The following is a 21,396-nucleotide window of genomic DNA, read 5'->3' on the forward strand; positions in this document are numbered from 1 at the left end:
GGTCAACAGTTCAAGACCTGCCTATCCAGCATAGTGAAACCCCATCTCTACTAAAAATACAAAAATTAGCCAACATTATAGGTGGTGACAGCCGCCTATAATCCCAGCTAGGGAAGCTGAGGCAAGACCTGCCTATCCAGCATAGTGAAACCCCATCTCTACTAAAAATACAAAAATTAGCCAACATTATAGGCGGTGACAGCCGCCTATAATCCCAGCTTGGGAAGCTGAGGCACAGTGAGCCAAGATCCTGCCATTGCACTCCAGCCTGTGCAACAGAGTGAGACTTTGTTTCCAAAAAAAAAAAAAAAAAAAAAAAAAATCTACTTTAACAAAGTAACACTTGGTAACAATTATATAAAAGTTTGCCAAAAAAAAAAAACAAACAAACAAACAAACAAACAAAAAAAACTTGTTTTAACAAAGCAACACTTAGTAACAATTATATACAGTTTGCAAAGAGCTTTCACACACAGTATTTCACTTTGATACTCAACACTCCTTGAAGAAAAAAGAGCAGTATCAGTATCTCATTTTAAATAAGAAACTGACACTAAGAGTTGTCCAAGGTCTGACTGTCTGTCTGGTACACCTTGCGCTAATACCTATTTTGTTTAGACTGTCATAAAAAAAATCAGATTTCTATTGTTTTTCCTCCAACTAAAAAAATAATTTTCTAACTATGAATTCCTATTTTTTTAATTATTGTTAGTCACTGTTTTCAAAATTACACTACTTCTAAAAACATTAAGCCTAGCACATTAACAACATGTTCTCTCCCATGGGTTGTTTCCAACCTTCTCCAATTTTCATGAAATATACATTCCCTTTTCTTCAATTTTATTACTTCCTTTGTTCGACAACAGTTTTGCCCCTACCCCTTGACCATAGCAGTTAAGGCCTGTAAGTGGCATTTTAAGAGTTACACGAGTGGGCCGGGCACAGTGGCTCACACCTATAGTCCCAGCACTTTGGGAGGCAAAGGCAGGTGGATCACGAGGTCAGGAGATCGAGATCATCCTGGCTAACATGGTGAAACCCCGTCTCCACTAAAACTACAAAAAATTAGCCAGACATGGTGGCATGCACCTGTAGTCCCAGCTACTCGGGAGGCTGAGGCAAGAGAATCACTTGAACCCAGGAGAGGGAGGTTGAGGTGAACTGAGATTGTGCCACTGTACTCCAGCCTGGGCAACAGAGCAAGACTCCGTCTCAAGGAAAAGAAAAAAAAAAAAAAATGACTTACACATATACCTATAAATGCTATGAGTAGCCAGATTTCCAGATATGAGCCATAGAAGGCAAAAGTGATGGTATATAACTTCTGCGATTAGGTTATAGAAGACAATGTGGCTTCTGCCTTGGTAGCTGGTACCATATGTTCTCATTCATATTTATTCTCTCTCTCTCTCTCTCTCTCTCTCTTTCTCTCTCTCTCTCTCTCTCTCTCTCTCTATCACTGACTCTTAGGGGGGCCATATCATGAGCAGCCCTATGGAGAAGATCATGAGGTGAGGAACTGACACTTCCAGCCCTACGAATGAGCTCAGATGCCATTTCTCCAGCCCAGGTTAAAAGCTATACTGCAACCTCATGGGACCCAGAAACAGAACCACCCAGTTTAGCAGCTCTGATTCCTGACCTTCAGGAACTGAGAAATTAATACAAGTCTGTGGTTTCAGGATGATGAACTTTGGAAGTAATTTGTTAGGCAGGAATAGATAACTAATCCCTAAACATATTGACAGTAATTAGCTGCTGTGATCAAGCCTTTATAAGTAAGATGAAGTGAAATCATAGCTGTTTACAATAACTTGAGTTCTCAAATGCAGCTCCTTAGCAGCAGTAGCTTGAATAATCTACCTGCAAAATTTCTCCCGATCCCCAAACATTATTTCTTTATTTAATATAATTCTGTGGTAAAGAAATCATAAATAAAATATAATTACATGTATAGCTATGACAAAGTCATTCTAGAACCCCTCCATTCCTCTACAAAGTAAAATTATACATAATTACCTCTTCATACATGTTTTTGCGAAACTCCAAGTCCTCAGTAAGGCTCTGACAACGATTCTCCAAATCCACTTTAAGTAAAGTTTCATCTGCTAACTGTTTTTTGGCAGCAGCTAAAGAGGCTTCCAACTATTACAAGGAAAAAGAATTGTGATAAAAATTACACAGCAATCATTTAATAATGAATTTAAGATATCTACGAATAAAATCAACTGTTAAAATTCCTATACATTTATCAATGTATAATTACTTCATTTTAACATTTATCACAGAACTGGGTGTTCATTTGCTGGTCTCACCCACAGAGTATCATACCAAATCAGCCATCAAACTGGTAACTGGCAACAGGGAACAAAACAGAGATGTTATGACCCACTCACGTTTCAAAAATCAAACTAGTTATTTTAGCTAACTGCTTTCATTTTTTCCTGTGTACAGAGCAGCATTATGACATCGCTTTTCTTACTTATTTCCTAATGAAATAGGCTTTGAGAGCAGAAACAGAATGAGTGTGCGTCCAATGGGGAAGAAGGGAAGCCACGCTATCTGTATGATCCAGATATAATACCTGGGAGGTGGTGATGTTTTGCATGTTAGCCACCTCAACGCTTTTCTTCAAGTGAGTCACCAAAAAATAAATTTCTAAAATTTCAAAAATAAAATAAATTTAAAAATAAATCAATCAATCAAACTATGGCTTAAGGCAGATGAGGCAATTAATCTACCACATATGGCTCAAAAGTAGGATTGACCTTACCTGGGCAATCTGATCCTTCAGATCCTCCAAATCTCCCTCTAAACTCTTTTTGTCACCAAGTGCAGTAGCAAGAGCCGCATCTTTAGAATTCAGTGCTGCTTCATATTCTCGAAGCTTAATCTGGGCACCATTAAGATCAGATTCTTTCTTAGCGTAGCTGGAAAATATTTAAAAAGCGTAAGACATCAAATCATACTCCTGACTTGAGGCCTTCTCCCTCTCTGCTGAAGAGACAAACAGAAGTAGTTTAAATAAGGCTGCCATAACCTATCAAAATTAAAGAAGCAATTCACAAGCATGGATCTAGAGTTTTTGTTGGCTAACATTCTCTTTCAATGTCACATGACTACTAATGACTATGGGTCAAAGACGTCCATATAAAGACCAATGTACCAGAATCCTACTTGTCCCTGAGGGGGAACACATGTCCCCTTTGTTCTATAAAGAGGCACACAAATACAGGATATTTTTGAAGAAATGAAAATTCACTATTTTCTAAATACAATGCATATTATAAGCCAAAATGTACAGGAACTGTAAATCAGGATATCATGCTAGGTGCAGTGGCTTACATCTGTAATCACAATATTTTGGGAGGCCGACGGGAGGATGGCTTTAGACCAGAAATTCAAGACCAGCCTAGGCAACATAGCAAGACGCCACCTCTACCAAAGAAAGAAAAAGAAGAAAAGAAAGAAGGGGTGGGGGGGGGGGGGGGGCAGAGAAAGAAAAGAAAAGGAAAGGAAAGAAAAAGGGGCCCAGCATGACGGCACACACCTGTAGTCCCAGCTACTCAGGAGGCTCAGGCCGGGACATTGCTTGAGCCCAGGAGGTGGATGCTGCAGTGAGCCATGACTGCACAACTGTACTGCAGCAGAAGGAAGGAAGGAAGGAGGGAAGGAAGGAAGGAGGGAGGGAGGGAAGGAAGGAAGGAAGGAAGGAAGGAAGGAAGGAAGGAAGGAAGGAAGGAAGGAAGGAAGGAGGGAAGGAGGGAAGGAAGGAAGGAGGGAAGGAAGGAAGGAAGGAAGGAAAGAAGAGGGGAGAGGAGGGGAGGGGAGAGGAAATTAAATTACACTAAATGAGAATAAGATGTTACTCTAAAAAGCATTTTTTTAAATGTAGAATAGCATCTAAAAAGTAATTTTATAACTCAATGCATGATACTGAAACTCCCATGATATTAGTAAGAACTAACTGACCACAATTTTGCAAGTATCTCCCATTTCGTTACACCTTTTTTTACACATTTTTGTTACCTCCCAGAGGTAACTTTAGATTTCTCTAACAATAAGTAACCGCCTCTCTAATACTTTGTGTAAAAATTATTTCAGTTTATACAGCTAACTACCAAAAAACTGAAGTTCAGGGCCCGGCACAGTGGCTCATGTCTGTAATCCCAGCACTTTGGAAGGCCAAGGCAGATAGATCACTTGAGGTCAGGAGTTCAAGACCAACCTTGCCAATATGGTGAAACCTCATCTCTGCCAAAAAACACAAAAACTTAAGCCAGGCATTGGTGGTGCATGCCTGTAGTCTCAGCTACTCGGGAGGCTCAGGAAGGGGTACTGCTTGAACCCGGGAGGCGGAGGTTGCCCTGAGCCGAGATCGTACCATTAAACTCCATCCAGCCTGGGAGCCTGGGTGACACAGTGAGACTTAGTCTCAAAAAAAAAAAAAGACAAAAAAACACAAGCTGATGTTCAAACTGAAGTTTCTTTTTCTCTAAATATCACCTATTTTTTATTTTTTGAGACAGCATCTCACTCTGTCACCCAGGCTGGAGTATATTGGGGTTATCGTGGCTCACTGCAACCTCCGCCTCCTGGGTTCAAGTGAAGTAATTCACATGCCTTAGCTTCCAGAGGAACTGGGATTACAGGTGTGCATTACTAGGCCCAGCTAAATTTCTGTATTTGTAGTAGAGATGGGGTTTGCCTATGTTGGCCAGACTGGTCTCAAACCCCTGGCCTCAAATCTACCCGCCTCGGCTTCCCAAAGTGCTGGGATTACAGGCATGAGCCACCACACCCAGCCTCTAAATATCACTTTTTATTAAATGGAGTTCTACACTATAAAATTAAAGTTCCTTTGGATGCATTTAACCCAATAATTATATTTTAATGGGCAGTATTTTTCTCACCCAAATAACTATTAACATTAGTTACACAAAAAATGCCTTAATAACATCAAAATTATTGCCAGGTGTGGTGGCTCATGCCTGTAATCCCAATACTTTGAGAGGCCATGGCAAGTGGATCTCCTGAGGTCAGGAGTTTGAAACCAGCCTCGCCAAAATGGTGAAACCCCATCTCTACAAAAAATACAAAAATTAGTCGGGCGTGGTGGCATGTACCTGTAATCCCAGCTACTTGGGAGGCTGAGGCAAAAGGATCACTTGTACCTGGGAGGTGGAGGTTGCGGTAAGCCGAGATCAGACCACTGCAATCCATCCTGGGTGACAGAGTGAGACTCTGTCTCAAAAAAATAATAATAATATCAAAATTATGAATACCTGTTCTTAAAACTGCTATTATATTTTTCTTGGAGAAATAGGATTTTAAAAATAAACTAAAAAACTGCTACTGAGAGTACTACTGATGTTTGAGGACTGGCTAAAGGAGAAATTTTTAGTTAATAAAAGTTCCAAAATAATCTTGTAATATTAAAATAAAGTGAAGAAATAAACTGGCCAAATGATGATCACATATGAAAAGATTTAATAGTGTTCACTTTTTACTCATTGGAAAAGCTCAGCAGTCATATCTCATGCTTTAAAACACCACAAGATGGCAGGCTTTAACTGAAGACTAGTCCAGAAGAGGAAAATATTAACTGTTTAAAAAAAAAAAAAAAAAAGGATCCCATACCAATAGAATTTACAACCAAAACGCAGAGTTCACACAAGTGCTGGGTCTCCACAGGAATAGAATTGACACTTGTAAAGAAACCTCTATTTTATCCCACTATAAAATGACCAGAGGGGCTAGGATACATATCATAATACACTGACTGAAAATAAAACGATCTTTATTTTCTTTTATTTATTAATAAATTTGGTTTGAGATGGAGTTTTGCTCTTGTTGCCCAGGCTGGAGTGCAATGGCTCTAACTCAGCTCACCGTAACCTCTGCCTCCTGGGTTCAAGTGATTCTCCTGCCTCAGCCTCCTGAGTAATTGGGACTACAGGCATGTGCCACCATATCTGGCTAATTTTGAATTTGTAGTAGAGATGGGGTTTCTCCATGTTGGTCAGGCTAGACTCGAACTCCTGGCCTTGAAATCCTGACCTCAAACTCCTGACCTCAGGTGATCCACCTGCCTCGGCCTCCCAAAGTGCTGGGATTACAGGTGTGAGCCACCACACCCAGCCTAAAACCGTATTTTAAATGCAGTATTACGCAGTACTTACAAAAGCTACTGATTCAAAATTAATTATGTAACAATTAAAAATATTAATTTTTAAAGTTCAGGTCATAATGTGGTATTTTTCAGTATAATACTGCCTCATGGCAGGAGAAAGACCTGTGCTTTCCAGGGACCAAATGGTCTAGCAAGAATGATACCTCATAAAACAGCATGTCATTTATGTTATTAAGTTATTATATGGAGCAATCTGTAAAATTGGCATATTTTATGCAGTATTGTTCTTGTTTATTTGACTTCACAGATGTAATAGGTAATACATGCAAATAGCTCAAAACTCAAAATGTCATGCTATCAAGTGAAAGATACTGTGCAACATCTTGTGGAGTGCAGAAAATACAAGGAGCCAAAAAATTAATCTAAGGCAGTACACCTAGATGACTAGAATAAGGTAATTTCTTCCATACAAATAAAAAACAAAGAAAACAAGGAGGATGGGGAATGAAGAGGGTATTTATTTGTGGTACCCTGAGGGCCACCCAATGATACCAGTGAAAATTTTATAGGAACTTTAATTTCAATCACGACTAATGTTTCTACTGTTCATTTTATGTCAAGTTCTTAGTTACGTAAAACAGTTGTTCTATGAAAATATAAATTGTTCTGTTATAAGTATTTCTTGGCCAGGTGCAGTGGCTCACATCTATAATCCCAGCACTTTGGGAGGGAGACCAGCCTGGGCAACATGGTGAGACCCCATCTGTACCAAAAACACAAAAAATTAGCCAGATGTGGTAGTGCATGCCTATGGTCCCAGCTACTAGAGGGGCTGAGGCAGGAGAATCACTTGACCCCAGGAGGTCAAGGCTGCAGTGAGCCCTGATTGGGCCACTACACTCCATCCTGGTTGACAGAGTGAGACCCTATCTCCAAATACAAATATATATATATATGATATATATAATATATATACATAAAGTGAGTACCTATCTCCAAATATATATATATATATTTACATATATTAAGAAACATGGCCGGGCGCGGTGGCTCAAGCCTGTAATCCCAGCACTTTGGGAGGCCGAGGCGGGTGGATCACGAGGTCAAGAGATCGAGACCATCCTCGTCAACATGGTGAAACCTCGTCTCTACTATAAATACAAAAAATTAGCTGGGCATGGTGGCACGTGCCTGTAATCCCAGCTACTCAGGAGGCTGAGGCAGGAGAATTGCCTGAACCCAGGAGGCGGAGGTTGCGGTGAGCCGAGATCGTGCCATTGCACTCCAGCCTAGGTAACAAGAGCGAAACTCCGTCTTAAAAAAAAAAAAAAGAAATATAGGGCCGGGCGCAGTGGCTCACGCCTGTAATCCCAGCACTTTGGGAGGCCGAGGCGGGTGGATCACGAGGTCAAGAGATCGAGACCATCCTGGTCAACATGATGAAACCCCGTCTCTACTAAAAATACAAAAAATTAGCTGGGCATGGTGGTGCATGCCTGTAATCCCAGCTACTCAGGAGGCTGAGGCAGGAGAATTGCCTGAACCCAGGAAGCGGAGGTTGCGGTGAGCCGAGATTGCGCCATTGCACTCCAGCCTGGGTAACAGGAGCGAAACTCCACCTCAAAAAAAAAAAAAAAAGAAAAGAAATATATATACGGCGGGCGCAATGGCTCATGCTGGTAATCCTAGCACTTTGGGAGGTCGAGGTGGATGGATCACCTAATGTCAGAAGTTCAAGACCAGCCTCGCCATCACAGTGAAACCCCATCTTTAAAAAAAAAAGAAAGAAAAAAAAAAAGAAATATATATATATATATATATATATATATATATATATATATATTTAAAGCTGTAACTTTGACATTACTGGAAAAATTAGGCAGATACAAATCAGAAGTTCAAAATGTGCTTAAAATTGCAAAGAAATGCTAACCTTTCACATCCAGGTTCAAAAGAAAACAACAAAACTCTTATTTGCTTACTTTAAAAAATGTATTTGGCTTTTTCCCCCTCTACTCAGAGAAGTATATAAATAGGCTCCCAGACAGCCTTATCGACAGGTTTTAAAAACACATGTAAGGGCAGGCCGGTCGCAGTGGCTAAAGCCTGTAATCCTAGCACTTTGGGAGGCCAAGGCAGGTGGATCACGAGGTCAATAGATCGAGACAATCCTGGTCAACATGGTGAAACCCCGTCTCTACTAAAAATACAAAAATTTAGCTGGGCGTGGTGGCGCGTGCCTGTAATCCCAGCTACTCAGGAGGCTGAGGTAGGATAACTGCCCGAACCCAGGAGGTGGAGGTTGCGGTGAGCCGAGAGCGCGCCATTGCACTCCAGCCTGGGAAACAAGAGCGAAACTCCGTCTCAAAAAAAAAACAAAAAAAAGAAAATACACTCTCTCCAAAAGAAATAATAATCATTTCTTGGGCTTAATTTTTCTTTTTTTCTCAGCCGGGCGCCTGAAATTCCAGCACTTTGGGAGGCCGAGGCAGATGGATCACAATGTCAGGATATCTAGACCATCTTGGCCAACATAGTGAAACCACGTCTTTAATAAACATACAAAAAGTAGCCAGGCATGGTGGCTCACGCCTGTAATCCCAGAACTTTGGGAGGCCAAAGTGGGCGGATCACAAGGTCAGGAGTTCAAGACCAGCCTGGCCAATATGGTGAAACCTCATCTCTACCAAAAATACAAAAATTCGGTGGGCATGGTGGCAGGCACCTGTAGTCCCAGCTACTCAGGAGGCTGTGAGGCAGGAAAATCGCTTGAACCCAGGAGGCTGAGGTTGTAGTGAGCTGAGATCACACCACTGTACTGCAGCCTGGGCGACAGAGCAACACTCCACCTCAAAAAAAAAAAAAAAAAAAAAAAATAGTAGCTGGGTGTGGTAGTATGCACCTGTAGTCCCAGTTACTCAGGAGGCTGAGGCAAGAGAATCACTTGAACTCAGGAGGCAGTGGTGCAGTGGCAGGATCATGACTCACAGTCCACCTCCTGGACTCAGGCAATCCTCCCATCTCAGTCTCTCAAGTAGCTGGGAGTATACACATGTGCCACCACTCCAGGCTAATTTTTGTATTTTGGGGGGGACAAGTGGGAAAATGGGGTTTTTCTATGTTGCCCAGGCTAGTCTCAAACTCCTGGGCTCGAGTGATCTGTCCACATCAGCCTCTGAAAGTACTGAGATTACCAGAGTGAGACACTGCACTCAGCCAAATCAATGAGTCTTCTATGTCACATGAGTTGTCAAGGATACACGGGAGCTATACAGTCAGTTAATACTCTGAACATAATTTTGTCATAATTTTCAAACCATTTTTCATTCATCAATATTATAAAGAAAATCCACGTGTAATTATCAGCACATGGTAAAAGTGCAGAAACCTGTAGAACTGATATCCTAAAACATACATATGAATTTGCTGCAGCTATCACCTAAGCAGAGTGAAATCTGAGGATGCCTCCAAACAGAGAGCAATTTAGATAGGAATCCTAAATTAGTAGACGCTATCTACCACTTAAGGTATTAGTATACATTTACTTCTAGTACATTTCCTGACTGGATTTGTTGTATTATCCACCTGTCTGATTAAACTATTTCTAGTCCGGATAAGGAGATCTTCCTATGTTAAATTCAACATATGAATCTAATACTAAAAATATTCATGCCCCTGAAAATAAGTCACAAAACATACCCATTTGCTTTAGATGTTTTACAGAAGAACTAAACCCTAACTGCAACCATAAGATAAATGTTTTATAAATGTAACTGGCATTCTATGGTAATTAAGAATTTCTTTCCTTAATAAACAAAATTAGCTCTCATTTCAAGTAAGCTAGAATTTTGTTACTCATAACAAGTAACCAGGTCTAATCGAGTATCTGACTGTTAAAAAGAAAATTAGTATGGCTGGGTGCAGTGGCTCACACCTGTAATCCTAGCACTTTGCGAGGCCAAGGTGGGTGGATCACCTGAGGCCAGGAGTTCAAGACCACCCTGGCCAACATGGTAAAACCCCATCTCTACTAAAAATACAAAAATTAGCTGGGCATGGTGGCTCATGCCTGTAATCCCAACTGCTCGGGAGACTCAAGCAGGAGAACTGCTTGAACCCAGGGGGCGGAGGCTGCACTGAGCCAAGATTGTGTCACTGCACTCCACTGGGCTAAAGAGCAAGATTCCATATCAAGAAAAGGAAAGAAAAAAAGAAAAAGAAGAGGAGAGAGAAAAAGGAAATTAGCTAGAAAGGATATTTTTATATTCTTGCTAACATTCTACAGCATTGACTTAAGACTAACATACACAGCTTTACTATGGTTGTACTTTCCCAATAAAACTAGTACCATGTATCTGGGACACATCCCTATCCTCTCCTGAGGCCTATAGGACTAACCTAAATCCATTTGGTTAACACTTTCTGAATTGCTCCTGAGCACCTTCACCACCATCAAATACTACACACTCTGCTGCTGCTAGTTTTACACCATACCACCAGTTTGACCCTGAATTGTATTAAGATCATTTCCAACCCTGGATTCTGCACTGAACTTGGCTCTGGAACTCAGTGTCTGAACTTTGCTTGGCCTCTGCATTAGTCCTTCTGTGAGGATGACTCTGTCTCCCACTCCTTGGGTGTGCTTCATTTGTCTAGGTATACCCTACTCTAGACTAGGCCTACCAATCAGAAAGTGGAGGTTAGTCAGCATCATAAGAAGACAAGGCAAGGGGAAAAAAAGGAGATTCAAAAACTGCATCCAACCGGGTGCAGTGGCTCACACCTGTAAATCCCTGCACTTTGGGAGGCCAAGGCAGGCAGATCACAAGGTCAGGAGTTCGAGACCAGCCTGACCAACATGTTCAAATCCCATCTCTACTAAACTATGAAATTAGCAGGGTGTGGTGGTGGGTACCTGTAATCCCACTTACTCAGGAGGCTGAGGCAGGAGAATGAATCACTTAAACCCGGAAGGTTGCAGTGAGCCAAGATGGCACCATTGCACTCCAGCCTTGGCAACAAGAATGTATCTCCATCTCAAAAAACAAAAAAAAAAACAAAACAAACAAAAATCAAAAACCGCATCCAATCACAAAATCACTGGAAAACAAATACTCAATGGAGCTCTTAGAAAAATATATCATTACTAGGTGGTAACTGTAGAGTATATTTTTCCAAAAGTCATACCACATACATAACATGCAGAAAGTCATTCAAGGCCTGCAAAAACAATAACTACTTGAAAATGAATTAGTGGGCCAGGCCCAGTAGCTCATGTCTGTAATCCCAGCACTTTGGGAGGCCAAGATGGGCAGATTGCTTAAGCCCAGGAGTTCGAAACTAGCCTGGGCAATATGGTAAAGCCCCATCCCCATTATTACAAAGAATACAAAAATTAGCCAGGTGTGCTGCCCTGCGCCTATAGTATCAGCTACTAGAGGGACCGAGGTGGGAGAATTGCTTGGGCCAGGGATGTTAAGGCTGCTGTGAGCTGTGGTTGGGTCACTGTCATTCTGGACAACAAAGTGAGACCCTTACCGTAAAAAAAAAATTTTTTTTTTTTCTTTTTTTTGAGACAAAGTCTCACTCTGTCACCCAGGCTGGAGTGCAGTGGCACAATCTTGGCTCACTGCAACCTCAGCCTCCCAGGTTCAGGCAATTCTCCTGCCTCAGCCTCCCGAATAGCTGGGATTACAGGTGTGTGCCACCATGCCCAACTAATTTTTGTATTTTTAGTAGAGACAGGGTTTCACCATGTTGGTCAGGCTGGTCTCAAACTCCTGACCTCGTGATCCACGTGCCTCAGCCTCCCAAAGTGCTGGGATTACAGGCATGAGCCACCACGCCTGGCCTGTAAAATAATTAATTAATTAATTAAAAAAGAAAAGAAAGCTGGCTAGGCTCTGTTCATGTTTTCATATAATATAAGGTTCTTCTGAACAGCTGTCTCTGGTAGCAGCTGAACACCACTCAACACTAGTGCAGTATTCAAGTGACTATCACATAAGTCCATGTCTGGCGATCTCTTCACACCCAGAGCTCAGCATCATGTCTTTTATTATCTAGCCATGCTTCAGATCTTTAGAGGAAAAAATAAACCTTATTTTCAATTTAAAGTAAAATATGCCCACATAAAAACCTTGTCCTAAAACTAGATAATTTTATTTCATAACAGGCTCAAACTGCACATCAAACATGCATTTGCTCCAACAGCCACTCATCAGCTTCAACATTATCCTCATGTTATCCTCCCTTCCAAAAGCAAAAAGGATGTGATCCACAGTACTTTTCTCCTAAGGAAAATGAATGAATTGAAACTAAAACAAATATAACTTAATACAGAAAAACTCAGCCAGGCACAGTAGCTCACTCTTGTAATCCCAGCACTTTGGGAGGCTGAAGCGGGCAGATCACCTGAGGTCAGGAGTTAAGAGACCAGCCTGGTCAACATGATGAAACCTCATCTCTACTAAAAATACAAAAATTAGCTGGGCATGATGGGGAACGCCTGTAATCTTTAGCTGCTCAGGAGGCTGAGGCAGGAGAATCGCTTGAACCTGGGAGGCTGTGGTGACAGTAAGCCAAGATCACACCACTGCACTCTAGCCTGGGCAACAAAGCAAGACTCCATCTCAAAAAAAAAAAATTGTACACAAAAACTCTAGAATGTCTTGTGATCATAATTTCTATTAACAAGGGTCTCCTCTGGCACATGGAAAAAGACGAAGATGCTTCTGCATAACTCAAAAGCTTCAAAGGACAGTTTCTAGTGCTAATAAAATTCTGCTACTCACTGAATAAACTGTCAATCAATTAGCAACAACCTAATCAGACTCAAGCAAGCTCTAGCTGAAACTCAGGAAAAAAATTAGGAAAAATACTAAATGAGATTGAAACTGGACCACAAAACCACTTCTTTGAAGCAAACGAACAAAAATTCACTGTAATATAAACAGGCACAGGAGTGTGGAGAAGACACTTACAGATTAAGTCTTTTTTTTTTTTTTTTGAGACGGAGTTTCACTCTTGTTACCCAGGCTGGAGTGCAATGGTGCTATCTTGGCTCATTGCAACCTCCACCTCCTGGGTTCAGGCAATTCTTCTGTCTCAGCCTCCTGAGTAACTGGGATTACAGGCACGCACCACCATGTCCAGCTATTTTTTTTGTATTTTTAGTAGAGACGAGGTTTCACCATGCTGACCAGGATGGTCTCGATCTCTTGACCTCGTGATCCATCCGCCTCGGCCTCCCAAAGTGCTGGGATTACAGGCTTGAGCCACTGCGCCCGGCCCAGATTAAGTCTTAATAAAAATGACTGATTCACTTAAAAATAAAAGCCAATAACCACTACTTTGTAACCTATCTACAATATGCCAGGCACTGATCTGGGTGTAAAATATTTCAGAAACAGTGTTCCAATATCCATTCTCCAGTTTGTTGGTTGTCATGAGGCAGCTGTTCCTAAAGCAATCACAGTGGCATCTTCCTGGTCCTGAATAGTAGCTATATACCGTTTTTAAAACAGTTCACTAGTTTCATTGATGACCTCATACATAAAAGCTCCCAAAGAAGGTGAGTTCTACAACAATATTCTAGGAATCATTACTGCTCCTCTAGCCCCTCTAAAAATCATTTCTGAGCACCTACATCTCATATTATTTCCCTTTCTGCTTAAAATCCCTAGTAGTTTCTATTCCCTTCACTGAGTGATGACACAAAGACCTAAACAGAAAAAGAAAGTAACTTAGCAAAGAGGGGCTATGAAGGACAATGAAGATTTCTGGGCCGGGTGCGGTGGCTCAAGCCTGTAATCCCAGCACTTTGGGAGGCCGAGGTGGGTGGATCACAAGGTCGAGAGATCGAGACCATCCTGGTCAACGTGGTGAAACCCCGTCTCTACTAAAATACAAAAGAAATTAGCTGGGCATGGTGGCGCGTGCCTGTAATCCCAGCTACTCAGGAGGCTGAGGAGAATTGCCTGAACCCAGGAGGTGGAGGTTGCGGTGAGCTGAGATCGCACCATTGCACTCCAGCCTGGGTAACAAGAGCGAAACTCCGTCTCACCAAAAAAAAAAAAAAAAAGATTTCTGCAAAGATAAGAGAAAGTACTAAATCCACCAGGCGCAGTGGCTCACGCCTGTAATCCCTCCCAGCACATTCATTCGGAGCAGATGGATAACCTGAAGTCAGGAGTTCAAGACCCACCTGGCCAACATGGCAAAACCCCATTTCTACTAAAAAAACAAGTCAGCCGGGCATGGTGGCATGCATCTGTAATCCCAGCTACTCGGGAGGCTGAGGCAGGAGAATCACTTGAACCCAGGACGCAGAGGTTGCAATGAGCTGATATTGTGCCACTGCACTCCAGCCAGGGCGACAGAGCAAGACTCCATTTCAAAAAAATAAAAAGGAAAGTACCAAATCTATCAAATTTAGATAAAAACAATGCTATAGAGATATCAAGAGAATAGGCTCTCATCTGTAAACCCAGCACTGTGTGAGGCAGAAACTTGAGGTCAGGAAGGAAGATCACTTGAGGTCAGGAGTTCAAGACCAGCCTGACCAACATAGTGAAACCCCGTCTCTACTAAAAATACAAAAATTAGCCCAGTGTCATAGTGGGCACTTATAATCCCAGCTGCTCAGGAGGCTGAGGCATGAGAATCACTTGAACATGGAGGCGGAGGTTGCAGTGAGCTGAGACTACACCACTGCACTCCAGCCTGGGCAACAAAGCGAGACCCTGTCTCAAAAAGAAAAAAAAAAAAGAGAGAGAGAGAGATATCAAGAGAATAAAAAGGCCAGGTGTGATGGTTCACACCTGTAATCCCAAAACTTTGGGAGGCTGAGGCAGAAGGACCACTTGAGCTCAGGAGTTTGAGACTAGCCTAGGCATGGTAAGAACTTGACTCTACGAAAAAATCAAAAACCTAGCTGGGTGTAATGGTACACACCTACAGTCCCAACTACTCCAAAGGCTGAGGTGAGAGGATCACTTGAGCCTGGAAGGTTGAGACTGTATGTAGTGAGCCAAGATCATGCCCCTGCATTCCAGACTGGGCAAGAATGACACCCTACCTTAAAAAAAAAAAAAAAAAGGGTCAGGCTCAGTGGCTCATGCCTGTAATCCCAACACTTTGGGAGGCCAAGGCGGGTGGATCACCTAAGGTCAGGAGTTTGAGACCAGCTTGACAACATGAAGAAACCCCATCTCTACTAAAAATATAAAAAATTAGCAGGGCGTGGTAGTACATGCCTGGCTACTTGGGAGGCTGAGGCAGGAGAATCACTTGAACCTGGGAGGCAGACGTTACGGTGAGCTGAGATCCTGCCACTGCACTCTAGTCTGGACAACAAGAGCAAACTCTGTCTCAAAAAAAGAGAGCGAGAGAGAGAATAAAAAGAAGTTATTAGGAATTTAAAATACCATAGCAAAAACCGGAAAGGAAAATTGGGAACATGTCTTAATAGAGAAATAATATACTTTCAAAAAAGGTAAGAAAACCAAAGGATTGGTGTAAGAGGTCCAACATTTGAATAACAGGAGTCTCATATGGTAGTAAAAGAGGAGAAAATATCCATAAAATAATTCAACAAAACTTCCAAGAACTAAAGAAGATAAATTTCCAGACCCCAAAACAACAACAACAAAACAAAAAACAAATGACCAACGCAATGGATGAAAAGAGATTTACAACAAAGAATATCCTTGTGAAATTTTAGAACTGGACCAAAAGAAGATTCTCTCAGCCTTTTTTGAGACAAAGTCTTGCTCTTGTTCCCGAGGCTGGAGTGCAATGGCATGATCTTGGCTCACTGCTACCTCCAACTCCCCTGTTCAAGCCATTCTCTTTTAAATTTTTCACTTATTATTACTTCTGCAGCAAATGAGAGCGAGAAAACAAGAACATGCCTTCAAAAGTCTAAGAAAATAGCCTTTACAACCTAGAATTCTATACCCAACCTATCAATGCTTATGCAATACAACTAGAATGGAGAAAACACAAGACACCCAAAGGTAATTCCTTATTTAATGAGATAAAAATTAATTTTAAAAAGATCCTAAACAATTTGACGTTTTAACAACTGGCATAGACTATATAATTATATAAAAAAGTAAGTAAGTGGGGAAAAATACTATTTTTTTTTTTTTTTTTTTGAGACAGTTTCACTCTTGTTACCCAGGCTGGAGTGCAATGGCGCGATCTGGGCTCACCGCAACCTCCGCCTCCTGGGTTCATGCAATTCTCCTGCCTCTGCCTCCTGAGTAGTTGGGATTACAGGCACGCGACACCATGCCCAGCTATTTTTTTTTTTTTTTTGTATTTTTAGTAGAGATGGGGTTTCACTATGTTGACCAGGATGGTCTCGATCTCTTGACCTTGTGATCCACCCGCCTCGGCCTCCCAAAGTGCTGGGATTACAGGCTTGAGCCACCGCGCCCGGCCTAACCTAGACTCTTTATTCTCCCTAGTCTCTTATGCTCAGTATCTCTTAAATCCACCTTCTCTCCTTTCTTCCACCTGCCTCAGTTCAAGGGCTACCTTATCACTCCCCCAGTGTTCTTACTAGTGTTTGTATCTCTCCTCTTTTTGTCCCTCCACAGCATAGCCTGACTGATCATGTCACAATTCTGGCTGAAAATTTTGGGTCTACTTATTACTTAAAATGCAATCCCCTTCCCCACCCCATATTAAATATATATATGGCTCCAATAGGCCAGGCACGGTGGCTCTCACCTGTAATTCCAGCACTTTGGGAGGCTTAGGTGAGTGGATCACCTGAGGTCAGGAGTTTGCAACCAGCCTGGCCAACATAGTGAAACCCCATCTCCACTAAAAATACAAAACATTAGCTGGGCGTGGTGGCGCGTGTCTGTAATCCCAGCTACTCAGGAGGTTGAAGCAGGAGAATTGCCTGAACCCAGGAGGCGGAGGTTGTGGTGAGCCGAGATAGCGCCACTGAACTCCAGCCTGGGTAACAAGAGTGAAATTCCATCTCGAAAAAAAAAAAAAAAAAAAAAATGAAGGAGCACTCTATCATGAGTATTAAAGATTTATTTAGAGGTTTTAATTTCTTTTAAATTATTAAGTCATGGAATAAAGTGGGAAAGTAGCTTTTAAGAAGAGAAGAAAAGAGGCCAGGTGAGGTGGCTCACACCTGTAATCCCCGTACTTTGGGAGGCTGCAGCAGGCGGACTGTCAGGCTGGTCAACATAGTAAAACCTCATCTCTACTAAAAATACAAAATTTGCCAAGTTTGGTGGCACATGCCTGTAATCCCAGCTACTCGAAAGGCTGAGGCAGGAGAATTGCTTGGACCCCAGAGTCAGAGGTTGCGGTGAGCTGAGCTTGCACAATTGCGCTCCAGCCTGGGCAACAAGAGTGAAACTCTATCTCAAAAAAAAAAAGAAGAAAGAAGAGAAAAAAGAGATCTCTTTCAGTAATTCATCTTTACCTTTTAGCAAATAAAGCCCTCAGCATTTCAAATAGGTGTTCCAACTACTGCACCCTACTGACAAATCCAAAATTACCTCCCTGAGGGCTACAAACTATCAATGTGAAAAATGCATCTAGTAGTATTTCCAAAAGTAGCACCCAAAGGAATCTGAAAATCAACTATCTTGTGTGAGACTTCAAGTATCAACCACAAATAATGACGCTCTGTGAGCATGCTTCATGTCAGTAAACCAGAGTAATGCATGCAGAACACTGTTGTATGGATGAAATACGGCTATGTATGTGAAAACCCTATCACAATGCTAGAAGTCAGGGCTACCATCCTTTCTAGCTCTTTCATTGCTCTCTGCTAAGTAATCCCAGGCAAAATACCTAACCTCTCTGAGCCTCAAGTTTCCTCACTCATCAGCAGTTATCCTAAACTTAAAAGACAATGTCTGTAAAGCATCTAGTATAATGCCTGGCAAACAGAATAGGCACAAAATAAATGTCAGCTCTTTTCTTCCTGCATCTTGCCTCCCACCCCCACCTCCACCCCACAAAGTCTTGCTCTGTCACTCAGGCTGGAGCACAGTGGCGTGATCTCAGCTCACTGCAACCTCTGCCTCCCAGGTTCAAGTAGTTCTCCTGCCTCAGCCTCCTAAGTAGCTGGGATTACAGGCGCCCGCCACCACACCCAGCTAATTTTTGTATTTTTAGTAGAGACAGGATTTCATGATGTTGGCCAGGCTGGTCTTGAACTCCTGATATTGTGATCCACCCTCCTAGGCCTCCCAAAGTGCTGAGATTACAGGCATGAGCCACCTCACCTGGCCTTTTCCTGCATCTTATATAAGTCTTTTAATCTCTCTAGGTCAGTAACACTTTCTATATCTACAAAATCAGTTGGGGACCCCAGACCCCATCTAGCAGTAATAGTGATATAATTCTATCATCAATAAATCCAAATGAAGTGAAGGTAAAAAAAAATTAAAAAGGACCAAGTAAGTAGAGTAACTCTAAGGCCTAACTTATCACCCAGGTATATGACAAAATATCAACAGAAACCTAAGTCTATGACCCAAGTGTAGAATCTTGATACTATTTTTCCTTAATGAGCAGAACAATAAAAATAATCAAGAACTAGAAAGAACCTCCAGAAATTAACACTACAGACCTTCAAGCGACATTCCTCTATTGCTGGTGGTACCAAAAATTGTAATTTTATCAACTTTTCAGTGGTTAATATTTAATGAGCAAATTAGAAGACATTTAACCAGCAATTTAACCAAAAGAAAAAACCTGATATTGTCAGCAAGAGAGTAGTCTCCTAGATAATCACAGCCATCTATGGCCTCTGAGAAATTGGTTAGATCCAGTCCGTGCAAAGCATATTTCCTTGGTCATAAGCAAGTAAGTGGCCAATAAAGCACATCTTGATGTATGTTTAAAATGTGTTAAATGTTGGCTGGGCGCGGTGGCTTATGCCTGTAAACCCAGCACTTTGGGAGGCCAAGGAGGGTAAATCATGAGGTCAAGAGATTGAGACCATCCTGGCCAACATGGTGAAACCCTGTCTCTACTAAAAATATAAAAATTAACTGGGCGTGGTGGTATGTCCCTGTAATCCCAACAACTCGGGAGGCTGAGGCAGGAGAATCGCCTGAACCCAGGAGGCAGAGGTTGCAGTGAGCCAAGATCACGCTACTGCACTCCAGCCTGGCAACAGAGAGAGTCTCTGTCTCAAAAAAAAAACAACAAAAATGTGCTAAATGATGTTATAGTACACATTTACTGACATGTAAAGATGTTCACAAAGTAGTGTTGCATGAAAAAACGTTATCTACTAATATTTATCATTAACCTATTTTTTGTTAATAAAATATAAAGGCCGGGCACGGTGGCTCACACCTCTAATCCCAGCACTTTGGGAGGCCGAGGCAGGCAAACTACCTGGGGTTGGGAGTTCAAGACCAGCCTGACCAACATGGAGAAACCCTGTCTCTAATAAAAATACAAAATTAGCTGGGTGTCATGGCTCCTGCCTGTAATCCCAGCTACTTGGGAGGCCGAGGCAGGAGAATAGATTGAACCTGGGAGGCAGAGGTTGCAGTGAGCCAAGATTGTGCCACTGCATTCCAGCCTGGGCAAAAAACAGCGAAACACCGTCTCCAAAACAAAAAACCAAAAAACTGATTTTAAAAACTTTCCTGGTCAGGTATGGCGGCTCACACCTGTAATCCCAACACTTTTGGGGGGCTGAGGGGAGCAGATCACAAGGTCAGGTACTGGAGACCAGTCTGGCCAACATAGTGAAACACTGTCTCTGCTAAAAACAAAAAATTAGCCGGGTGTGGTGGTGTGCGCCTGGAATCCCAGCTACTCGGGAGTCTTGAAGGAAGAGGATGGCGTGAACTCAGAAGGCAGAGGTTGTTGTGAGCCAAGATGGTGCCATTGCACTCCAGCACTGGCAATACCGCGAGATTCCACCTCAAAACAAGAACAAAAGAAAACTTCCCTGATCCTAAAAACAATTGGAAACTTCAGCTATGCAGGGTCAACCCAACCTATACCTGAGGTTCATTCTCACCATTTGTATATGAAAGAGACTTACACTGATGGGAAAAAAATTAGCGGGGCATGGTGGTGTGTGCCTGTAATCCCAACTACTCGGGAGGCCAACGCAGGAGAATCTCTTGAACCAGGGAGTCGGAAGTTGCAGTGAGCCGAGATCAAGCCACTGCACTCTAGCCAGGCAACAATGTTAGACTCCATCTCAAAAAAAAAGTGTAAAGGTGCCGGGCGCGGTGGCTCAAGCCTGTAATCCCAGCACTTTGGGAGGCCGAGGCGGGTGGATCACGAGGTCGAGAGATCGAGACCATCCTGGTCAACATGGTGAAACCCCGTCTCTACTAAAAGTGCAAAAAATTAGCTGGGCATGGTGGCGCGTGCCTGTAATCCCAGCTACTCAGGAGGCTGAGGCAGGAGAATTGCCTGAACCCAGGAGGCGGAGGTTGCGGTGAGCCGAGATCGCGCCATTGCACTCCAGCCTGGGTAACAAGGGCGAAACTCCGTCTCAAAAAAAAAAAAAAAGTGTAAAGGTTTCTAACTTGGCCGGGCGCGGTGGCTCAGCCTGTAATCCCAGCACTTTGGGAGGCCGAGGCAGGTGGATCACGAGGTCGAGAGATCGAGACCATCCCGGTCAATATGGTGAAACCCCGTCTCTACTAAAAATACAAAAAATTAGCTGGGCATGGTGGCGCGTGCATGTAATCCCAGCTACTCAGGAGGCTGAGGCAGGAGAATTGCCTGAACCCAGGAGGCGGAGGTTGCGGTGAGCCGAGATCGCGCCATTGCACTCCAGCCTGGGGTAACAAGAGCGAAACTCCGTCTCAAAAAAAAAAAAAAAAGGTTTCTAACTCAAACATATCAGAAGTGACACCACCTATACAAATGAAAGAATAAATATAAGTAGCGATTATGTAAAGAGAGGGAGAAAAAAGACTCACCATATTTTAATAGTGCTTTATCTTTCATTCTGGGTGTTTACTTCCTTGAATCTGGGTATACCAAATATCACATAGTCTCATACTCTAAGTTAAATAACTCCAAAACATCTTGCTTTACCAAACATCTTTTGAAAGCATGAGAAGGAAATGCCATGACAGTTTATTTACTTGGGACCTCTTCCTAGACATCAATTTTAGGGGTTTGGTCCTTCCAAGTCTTCCCTTGCAAATTAAAGTAATTTAACATAACTCTTTTATAAAAGAGCTATAACTAGCAGTTTAACTACTTTTATAACACTTATAAAGAAAACTAGT

The 21,396-nt window shown here is 42.3% G+C and overlaps 1 protein-coding gene across 1 annotated transcript in view; it reads right to left on the reverse strand.

The window, feature by feature from the left end:
* The window catches only part of LMNB1 (lamin B1), a 62,359-nt gene that overhangs the window by 33,995 nt on the left and 6,968 nt on the right, over window positions 1–21,396 (reverse strand). The window contains exons 2-3 of the mRNA XM_039470832.2: window positions 2,774–2,930; window positions 2,020–2,145 (exon numbers count right to left, since the gene is read on the reverse strand). Of these exons, the coding sequence (XP_039326766.1) occupies window positions 2,020–2,145; window positions 2,774–2,930 (283 nt within the window). The remainder of the gene's footprint in view (window positions 1–2,019; window positions 2,146–2,773; window positions 2,931–21,396) is intronic.

The sequence above is a fragment of the Saimiri boliviensis genome, chromosome 1, assembly GCF_048565385.1.
Source record: "Saimiri boliviensis isolate mSaiBol1 chromosome 1, mSaiBol1.pri, whole genome shotgun sequence".
Lineage (NCBI taxonomy): Eukaryota > Metazoa > Chordata > Mammalia > Primates > Cebidae > Saimiri > Saimiri boliviensis.